At 51.8% G+C, this 10,155-nt stretch overlaps 1 protein-coding gene across 1 annotated transcript; it reads right to left on the bottom strand.

The window, feature by feature from the left end:
• Positions 1 to 2,242: 2,242 nt before the first annotated feature.
• LOC119710234 (BPI fold-containing family B member 3-like) lies at positions 2,243 to 9,648 on the bottom strand. Its single transcript, XM_038159014.1, has 16 exons — positions 9,609 to 9,648; positions 8,434 to 8,545; positions 7,501 to 8,149; positions 7,060 to 7,161; positions 6,829 to 6,951; positions 6,390 to 6,453; positions 5,896 to 5,956; positions 5,452 to 5,531; positions 4,634 to 4,843; positions 4,482 to 4,535; positions 4,232 to 4,402; positions 3,775 to 3,842; positions 3,440 to 3,482; positions 2,993 to 3,056; positions 2,795 to 2,871; positions 2,243 to 2,555 (listed from the first exon to the last, which is right to left on the bottom strand). Exons 2-16 carry the CDS (start codon positions 8,528 to 8,530, stop codon positions 2,481 to 2,483), a joined length of 1,938 nt encoding a protein of 645 aa, XP_038014942.1. The 5' UTR covers positions 8,531 to 8,545; positions 9,609 to 9,648; the 3' UTR covers positions 2,243 to 2,480.
• Positions 9,649 to 10,155: the final 507 nt, after the last annotated feature.

Raw genomic sequence — 10,155 nt, forward strand, 5'->3', positions numbered from 1 at the left:
TCGTGCTCTTCCCCTTCCCTACGCAATTCCTCTCCCTTTCCTGGCTGGTCGTGGTGCTGGTATGAGGGTGTCCATCCCAAAGGACCCCCAGTGGTCCCTTGTTCCGTTTTTGCCCGTGGGTTTCGAGCTGATCTGATAAGCTCTCAACACACCAACATTACACCCCAGAATAGCTCAGCTTTCATCGGGAGGCATTAAAGGAGCAGGAGGCTGATGTGGCAGCGTCAGGAACAAAAAAGGTTTAATAAAGGCAAAATAACAAACTCAAACCGATCCAGGTGCCACAGGCTTGTGCTCCTGGTAAAGACACCTCACAACAGCGATTTGGTTTCTTTGTTCTGCCCTTTTCTACTCAATGGCCCAGGCGGGACCTTTTGGCTCATGGCCAATTAGCTGTCCCCAAACTTGAGGTGAAGCCCCAAGGTCCTATCAGTGACTTTTCTACCTGATCACTGGGAGAAAGTTCTGGCTCTTTCCTTTTTGGGGGACAGAGGAAGGTTCTGTCACTCTGTCCATAGGGGGCACATTCCTACAGTCCCTGTCTTCCAGAGTGGCACTGGTGACCCACCATCACTCAAAACTCCTTCACTTTACTCCTTTTCTTTACTCCTTTACAGCCCAGCCTGAGCCCACCTCACCCTCAGGTGAGTTGTGCAAATTAAGGCTGAAAATGTATCAGTGACTCACACTGGCCTTTCTTATTAAAATGGCCTGGTTTTAACCTTGTAATGATAAAAATAACCAGAACCTCAAAAGGATATCACTACACAAAACCTCCTTAAACTTTCATGTTAAATGAATGGATTTTCAGAAAAGGGTTTTCATTTTGCTATAATTACCTATTTTCTGATTTTTCAGACTAGTCACTAAATATAAACTGGAATTACTCACTTCATTCCTACTATGGTTGTATTTATTCCCATGTTTTTTCTTGGCTCACTGGAGTATATCATAAGGTTTGGGGGTAAAACAAAGCTCACAGTACCTTGTACCACTTTTTGAACTGTTTTTCTTTACCTGACCTTATCCTGAATTTCAAGCCTGGCTTTGCTCAGCCCCTCCTAAAGTGAGACTTATGCTTGTCCCTGGGCACCTCTGCTTTAACACAGAGAGCAGATCCTTCTGTAGTGAAGGTGCTGCAGGAAAAGTGGAAAGGTGCTTGAATTTCCAAAGCTGGCTAGTGGATTGAGGGTGTAAAGCACCATTTGCGAGTTTCCTATATTTCACTATAAATAATGACTTGTAAACCAGGGAAAAGCATTGAGCAGCAGGTGACTGGACAGGCAGTATCAGGCAGCCCTGTTCCCAAGAGCCCAGGGCAAAAGGGAAGGAAAAGGTGTGTGAGACTCTGTGGCTGCAGCACGTGAGGCTGCACTGACCAGAAAGAGCCGTGCTGGGAAATCAGCTTCTTCCACAGAAATCCCTGCTGGCACCTGCCCAGGCTGGCACACACAGGTTACCACATCAGGGGAATTTTTGAAGTTTCCAGCAAGTGTGTGGGGAGGTTTTGGAATAGTACCAGGAGATTTTTGTCTCCTTTACTGCTCGAGGAACCTCGAGAAGTGGTTCCTGAGGCTTGTCCCACCCATCCTGCAGCCGCCAGCTCCTTCCCAGCAGATGGTGTTTCCTCCAAAAAAACCCTGTGCTGGGACACCTCCGTGGCCACTCCTGGCCATAAGGGCACCTTTGTTCTGGTGTCCTCAACACTTAATACCTTTGTAAGATGAAATGGGCTTTTTTTGACAACCTGGTGTGTCTTGCACAACAAGGGGACAATACACACCTGAATAAATCCCCGTGGAGTGTGTGCTCATGTTATCTGTGCAGAGCCTTGCACAACCAGCACCAGCAGGCTCCACGTGGGACCTGCTGCCAGCAGGAGCTGCTCCAAAGGGCTCCAAAGGAGAGGGAGAGATCGGCAAGAGCTGTGCCAGCGCTGCATCACAAGCTCTCCTCTGCCCCCACCAGTCAGGCATGAGAGATGGGCTGCAGCAGAGCACCCACGTGCACCCAACCCAGTGCCCCTCTGAGAGGCTGTTTCACTCCTGGTGACACAGGCTGAGCTCCAGAAATGCTCTCTTTAGGTCCCAGTTTGTCCTCTGAAGGCACAGCCTCGCCACCCACCTGTGTGCCTTGTGGCACAGGGGCGTGGAGCAGGTGAACAGCTGTGGAGAGCCAGAAACTCTTATAAATAAATACCCAACGAGGAAAATACTGGAATACTGTGACAGTGAGAGATTTTATTGAAAGAGCAATGCGAGAGCAGCCTTTGTGCCTAAGAGCTCTGCCTCCTGGCTATGGATGTTAAAAGTGGGCACAGGAACCCCCAAACATCCACCAGCCAAGCAGCTTTCCCGCATGACGCTGGGCAGAGGCTGCTGCCTGTCCTGCTCAGGCCACAGCCACGGCACAGAGCAGCACTGGAGAGAAAGGAAGAGGGGAGAGTGAAGCAGAGCAGGGCTTGGGGGGCACGTGCTGCCTCAGAAAGGGAGCAGCATCGAGGTTCCTCCCGAGCAGGATCCTCCCAGAGTGCTCTGGCCAGAAAACTCATCCACCTGGAAGAAGCAGAACAAAAACGACTCAGTTTTCTCTTTCAGACTTTCAGCAGCTTTTTTGCCGTATCCCAGGTGAGGCTTTCCTGTGGAAAACCAGCAGAGGGAAACTGAGAGCAGCCCATGGGAAATGAGCTGTGGATCCCAGGGTGGCGTGGGGCTGTGGGATCTGCACGTCCCAGCCCTGGGTGGGCACATTCCCGCTCCCAAGACACAGCACAGTGGGAAAACTCAATCCTTACATCAGTGATGTCAACTTCAGCGTTCCTGAGGTTGGTGTTGAGGACGTTGGGCAGTGGGACTGACACACGGAAGGCATCTGCAAAAACAGGTGTAAGAATCTCATCACAGGCATGAAACCCCGAATGAGGGCAGCAAGGGGAGGGTGGGAGCCCCAAATCCAGGGAATCTGAGATGAGAGGGCACCCTGACCCCCATACCTTGAACAGAAGGTACATATACAGCTGTGAGGACCTTCTTGATCCATTCTGCCAGCGAGGAGGCCTGCAGGGAAGGGGATGTGTCAGAGCAGTGGTTATTGGGCCATGTCAGGGTGATCAGTTGAGTTCTACTCAGTTGGCTGTCAAATACAAGAACTAGGAAGCTTCCTTCAGTGGAACACTCCCAGGACTGAGGGTGGATATGCTCTTTGGGTAATTTATTTTTAATTATTCCTCCCCCATTTCCAGCCCCCCAAGTGAGGAGATACACCCAAGTGTCACTGCTGTAGAGCACGGGGGATCTGCAGGGCAGAGGGAAATTGCCCTCTGCCAAGAGAAGCAGAAGGATGAAAGCTGAGGAATTAGCTTGTGGATTTCCTCCCCCACACAGAGCCTCTGGCCATTGCATCACCCACTGCAGCACCTCAATCCAGCGCCTGCACTTACGCTGGGAGCATCAAGGCTTGAGGGGAACCGTGTCAGGTTGATGCTACAAAAGACAAAAACAAGGAAGGGTTGGGGAGTGTTGGTGCAGCCTCCTCCAGGCCCTTTTTTGCTCTGGAAGTTTTCTCACCCTCATAAAGATGCAGGATTTTAAAATTAGAGCAACTTTTTTACAATTCTCTCATCACGTCAACCACGCAGTTGGTCTGAGGTCGGGGCTGGGAGGAGGCAGGAAGGCTCCAGCAGCCCTTGACATCTTTACCATGTCGGCATCACTGTCCCCCACAGCCCCATTTGTCCCCAGGCAGAGCCCCCCCACCCGCAGAGCTGGGCTCTACCTGTCAAGAGCCAGGGAGGTTTGCAGTTTGCCATCAGAGACTGATGGGGTGATGCTCAGAACGATGTCCTGGAAATGGAACAATGAAAGAAATGAGGTTATTCCCCTGCACAGCTCCCAAGACTGAAAAGTGTATTTGTAAATTACCCATTCTGAGAAAAAACACTTGTCTGTGCCGAGAAGCCACATTTTTGTGACAGATGGCATAATGTATCTCTCTCCCCAGGGTTTGCCTTCCTGTCTTTATTTTGTGTTATTCCTGAAACATTTCACTTACACTTTATGCTTGGTTATGAGCTTGTTTAAAGGACTGGGCACCACCGCTTTGATGATGCAGTAAATACAAAAGTACAAACGCTGCAGGGCCAAGGGTAGGGCAAGCCAAGGGAATGCCAGCAGGGATCCAGCCTCAGTAAGTGCCCTGTTACAGGCATCTCATCCCCCAGGAGCTCACTCACCACATCGACGGAGAACAGGAGCCCCTGGGGGGTCTGCAGGGCAGGGCTGGTGACGTCGATAGTGGCTTTGAGGGTGACAGTGGCTCTTCCATCCCTCACAGTCACCACTGGCTCCTTGCTGACTCGGACACGCAGCTCCAGGGGCAGAGAGCCAGGGAGGGCCCGGCTGAGCTGCAGGGACAGAGCAGGTCAGGGCAAGGGTGGGGTGAGTGAGGGGTTGGAATCAATGCACATGGAGAAGGTGACTGACCTGGGGGATGAACGGGAAAAGGGCAGACACGGTCAGCGAGCTGCTCTGGGGAACCTGTGGGAACAGCCCTGGTGACATCGCTGCCCGGGAGGGCTTGGGCAGAGCCCACACTGGCCTCAGCTGGACCCCACAAACACAAGCAGGACACCGACCTGGCCTTGCAGAGGGGAATTGCCACCCATCAAGCTGGTGATGCTGAGGTTGAGGGCTCCCTGCCCCTGGACCTGCTCCAGCAGGGCGCTGAGGGTGTCCTGGGAGAGGCTGAGCCGGGGCGGGCGGCCGGTGGCCAGCTGCAGGCTGGCAGAGAGTGGCAGTCCCTGCCTGGGGGTCATCATGCCATCCCCGGCATTCTCAGAGAGGAGCTACAGGAGACAGAGCAGGGAGGGGCGTTGGTGGGGCTCGGAGGATGGCGCTGGGCACCCTGCCTGCCCGTGGGCCTCGTGCAGAGGCTCTCACGGGGTTTGTCAGCATTAAATGATGACAGGGCTGCTCCAGGCTGCTCTGGCACAGGCAAGGGCTGCATCTGCTACACCTTCCCCACTGAAACACTGCCACGTATCCTGATTGGAAAGACACATTGCTGATATTTTATGCATGATTCTGGTCCCTGTCAATTACCAAACTTTGACAAACCACTTATAAACAGAACATGCCTGCGAGCAGTGACTGCTGCTCCTGTATGAAATTAAACTTTTCTGATTAAAAACTATGAGAGTGCTACAATTATGCTTAATTAAGTAGCATCAAGCCACTCTTGATCATGCCACCATCAAGAATTAACAGGCAAAAAATAAAGACAAGACCCAGCAGTGGCAATAGCAGGGTTGTGGCTGGAGCAGACTCATCAGAACCTTCCTGTGAGCAAATACCTGAAGGCACCTGCAATGTGAGTAGCCTTTGATAAACATCCACCATGTTCCAATTAATCAAAGTCCAAGCTTTTGGGGCCAGGGAGCACTGTGTCACTTACATTCAGATCCATCTGGATGGCGTCACCGCTGAGGATGGAGAAGGAGGGCAGGTCCCCCAAAGCCCCGAGTGGGAGCACCTCTGTGAACAGAGGGAAGAAAGCTCTTCAGCTGCAATGGCAGAGGATTCTCCCAAATCCCGTGGTCCCAGGAGTTACTGGAACCATCAGCAGCTCCCATTCACAGGATTCCCAGCTAGAAAAGCCACTAGAAAACAATAGTTTGCAGCAAACATGTTGTTTTTAAGAGCAGCCATTCCTGTGGTGGGTTTCTGCCGGAAGAGCTGGCTGCCACTGCTGGGGCAGGGAAACTGAATGCTAGGTTTGAGCTGGGAGCTGTGGCTTTAGAAAATTACTAACATATTTGTATTTACCCAATGTAAAAAGCCAAGCAATGCTAAGGGCAGGATGTCACAGGGAGGAGGGGAACAGGAGGTGTCAACTTACGGTTCCTGGAGCCCAGCAGGGAGCTCAACACCTTGAGCTTGGCGTTGATGATGTTGCAGCCCTGGGGAAGCAGAGGGGAGTGAGAGGGTCCTGGGACCCGCTGCAGTGGGGTGACATGGCACCAACACAGCCAGTGACAGCGGGCTCTGCTGGGCTGCACACGTGGGCAGAGCTGCTGCAGGCAGTGCTGGGGGCACATCCCATCACACAGGACTCAGCATCGCGTGGCTGAGTGGCCCCCCTGAGCCAGCGTGGGTCTCACCTGGGTTAGTGGCTGCTAAACCAGCACCTGGCTCAGAAATCTGTTTGCCAGCAGAGCCTGGCACAGGTGATGGTGCTGGTGCCTTTCAGCAGGAGGAGAGGCTGACCGCCCCACTGAGCTCACAGCTGTGCAAATATCCACATCCATGGGGCAGCCTGGCCTTCTGCCTGCCCTGCCCAACGCGCTGCCTGCCCACCCGGCACTGTGCATGAAGGTGGCTCTGCAGACTCACCAGATCCTGCAGGGCATTGCTGAGCAGGCGTTTCAAAGGCTTTTCCAGAACTGGCACTCTGGGTCTGGTTACAGGAAAATAGGAAATAGCAAGTGACAAAGATTAATGCTGGGATGTAAGGGGACTTCACACAAGAGAAACGTGAGGGCCTGCTTGCATTGTCCTTACTCAGTGCTGAAATATTACCATTCCCAAGCCCTCTGAATCCTGCCCAGTGCCAGGTTCCCCACACCCAGAAATGTTCTTTGCTTAGCCAAAATTTTAGAAAAAGGTCAACAGTTCCCCTCGGAGCCTGACAGCTGGATCACCTTCAAGGCACCAAGCAGACAGGTGCTGCCATCAATGACCAACAGCACCAAGATGTCCCAGTGCCACAAGAGCCATGGGCTGGCCATGGGCCACCCCCTCACACAGATGTCCCTTCACACCTGATTCATACCTCACATGGGTGTTTATGTCAACAGTCTTGCAGTTCAGAGCGTTCTGGTGAGCCATCCACGTGTCCTGGACCAGCATGGTCGCGTCCACCTCCACCTGCTGGCAGAGCGGCTGGCCCGGCACGCTGCCCGGGGGAAGCACAGCAGGCAGCTCAGGACACTTGCTGACCATCTTCTTTCCAAGGAGATGGTGCCCCCCTACCCCAAGCCATCCCCTGATGGACATGCCCTACCTGCTCTCTACCAGCAGCTGCGTGTTGAAGTCCACCTGGTGCCCAAAGCCCGGCAGGGAGCGCAGACTGATTTTGGGGAGGGTGTTGTTCACAATTCTCAGTCTGGATGGTTGCAACAAGGAAAAAGTAGTGAACAGCACATTTGCACAGCCCCGTCCCCTCAGCCCCTAGCACTGCAGCTGTGCTCTTGGGGTCCTCTTCCCCCTGGGTCATCAGGCATCCCCACCAACCAGGAGCAGCTTGTGGCAAATACAAGGCACCCTGGGATGCCAGGCAGAGGCAGAAACTCCCAACAGATGAACCCCCATTTATGAACTCACCCCAGGAGAGGAGGGGGGGAGGGAGCCCTGTGTGTGCAGGCTCCAGAACAGGACCTCCTTTCCCCAGCATGGCTCAGACACACCAGGCTGCTCAGAGTCACCATCTCCCACTCGCACTCACCCCATGAGTTCTTCACCATTTCTACCAAGAAGGCTGCCAACGAGGCCGTTCTTGCCAAGGAGACCGTTTTTGCCAATGAGAAGCTCAAGGACGGTGTCAAGGAGAGTATCAACAAGGCCATCTTTGCCAAGGAGACCATCAACGACACCACCTTTGCCAAGGAGACCACCGAGGATGCCATCTTGGTCAAGGAGACCACCAACTACACCATCTTCGCCAAGGAGACCACCTAGGAGACCATCTCCACCAAGAAGACCATCTGCACCAAGGAGACCACCTAGGAGACCATTTCCACCAAGGAGACCTCCAACAGCACCATTTTCTCCAAGGAGGCCACCAAGGACACCATCTTCACCAAGGAGACCACTAACAGGTCCATTTTTGCCGAGGAGACTGCCTACAGGACCATTTTCGCCGAGGAGACTGCCTACGGGACCATTTTTGCCAAGGAGACTGCCTACAGGACCACTTTTGCCGAGGAGACTTCCTACAGGGCCATTTTTGCCAAGGAGACTGCCTACAGGACCATTTTCGCCGAGGAGACTTCCTACAGGACCATTTTTTCCAAGGAGACCTCCAAGCAGATTGCCACCAAGGAGACCGCCTGGAGCTCTCTGGGGAACATCGTTGGCTGGTGAACCTTTAAAACCTGAAGAAGAGGATCAGAGGTCACTGTGAGCTACACAAGGTGTGCCTTCTGGCTCTTCCCTCCCCTCCCCTCTCCCTCTTCACACAAAAGAGGTGGTGGCACCAGCCTCTGTAAAGTAACTGAAGTACCATCTCCAAAGTGCTTTATAAATGCAAATTATCTGCATTGCCACTACTGCTGGGCAGATCTGCACCAGCTTCTGATTTTCTGAGTATGGTCAAGAGACAAAAAGAGCGGAACTGGTCTCCAAAGAAGGATAAACCCTGTCTCTTACGTATACTTACCATTCATATCTGGTCTGGCAACTGGGAACGGGATTACAAATCCTTGTGAAGGGATCAGCAGGCTGTTGAGCAGGACAACAGTCCACAACACCGACATCTTCGGTCCTGATAACTGTGGGAAGTGATAGCCATGAGTGCAGTGCTGGGAGAGCGAGCACCGGCCCATGGAAGGAGGAAAGAGAAGGGAGGGAGGAGAAAGGAGGAATGCCTGTCAGGGAAGACAAAATCAGGGAGGAGGCTGCTGGCATCTCTTCTGCCTCCTCATCACACTGATGATGATGGACAGTAACCCTCCTGGTGGCTCTTTCCTGCAGGAGGAACCAGAGTGTCAACACCAGTTACTCCAAAGACCGATGGCCAGAGCAGTCCAGGGGAGAGCACAGGGTTGTTGGGATCTTCCTGCTGTGACCCCCCAGTGCTGGTGAGCAATGGCGTGACTGAGCTGTGTGATTTGGGACTCATCCATCCTGGATGGGGATTTCTCCAAGAAACAAATCCTGCATGCCACAGAATGGGAAAAGAAGACATTTCTGACAACATGATTGTCTCTAGAAGAAAAGCAACAACATCTACAGAGTACAAATACACGAACATGTCGAGCAAGGAGAGAACCTCCAGGGAGAATGTCATGATTTCTGCACAAACATCAGATTCTGAGGCTTCCCTCGGCATGGAAACGCCTGATAGAATTGTAAGAAGGAGAAAGTAAACGTTAACATTTCAGTGTCATTGAAATATTTCTGTGGGACCTACAACTTGAAGTAGCTTACTTTTCTTTTTTAAAGAGCCAAAATGAACTTCGTTGCTCCAAATCTATTTAAATGTAAATAACTCATCAAAAAGGGATCAAAACAAGTGTGAGAGGTCTAATTCACCTTAGCTAGAAATCTATGGCAGATAATCGAGTTATAGCAAAGATTATTGAAGTGATAATTGTTTATGAAAACCCTGAAATACCCTTTCTTCTGCAAGGACTGCAAATCCAATGAACGTGCACATCTCGTCTGGAGAAACTTGCTCTGAAAGGCACCATTTACTTCTCAGAGCATAATTCAGGCAGGCAGCAGGCAAGAACAACAATTTTTGTTAAAAGGCCAACACTCCCAAAGGAACACTGAGGGTTTGCAGAGGCAGAAGCAAGGAGCACACTTTTTGAGGAATAAGTTTGCTCTTACCTGACCAAGCTCTCTCTCCAGCCAATGTCCCTGTCTTCTGAAGATCAAGGGGATCCAGGATCTTCATATATAGAGCTTCACAGCAGGAAAAAGGCAGCTGATGTCATTTGGGACATCCAGAATAATTGGTGGGGAGCAAAACAAACAAGGTCTTGTTTCTGGTGACTTCCACTGCAAATATTTCCTTGGAGATATTAGGAGTTAGGTAAATCATTGAGCAACGACCTGTGGGTGCAGACTCAGCCAGCCCTGGGTGCCTGGTGTGGTACATCATCCTTTCATCCTGCCTAGATGCGGACGTGGCTGAGATGTCATGCCCTGATAAAATACCTTTCTTTCTTTTTTCCTTCTAAATAAAATTGATGTTCTGACTGAAAAATGTGTCAAAACACTGGCCACCCCTGGCTGCTCTTGCTTCTGCAGTTCTCAGGGCTGCAGTGCTGAGCAGCAAGCCCCTGTGTGGGGATGTGCCATGTTATGAAAAATGAAGGACCAGGCAGCACCTTTTCCAGTGCAAAGACAGACTGTGGAGACAGTGATAGCCAGG

This window comes from Motacilla alba, chromosome 20 (assembly GCF_015832195.1).
Source record: "Motacilla alba alba isolate MOTALB_02 chromosome 20, Motacilla_alba_V1.0_pri, whole genome shotgun sequence".
NCBI lineage: Eukaryota > Metazoa > Chordata > Aves > Passeriformes > Motacillidae > Motacilla > Motacilla alba.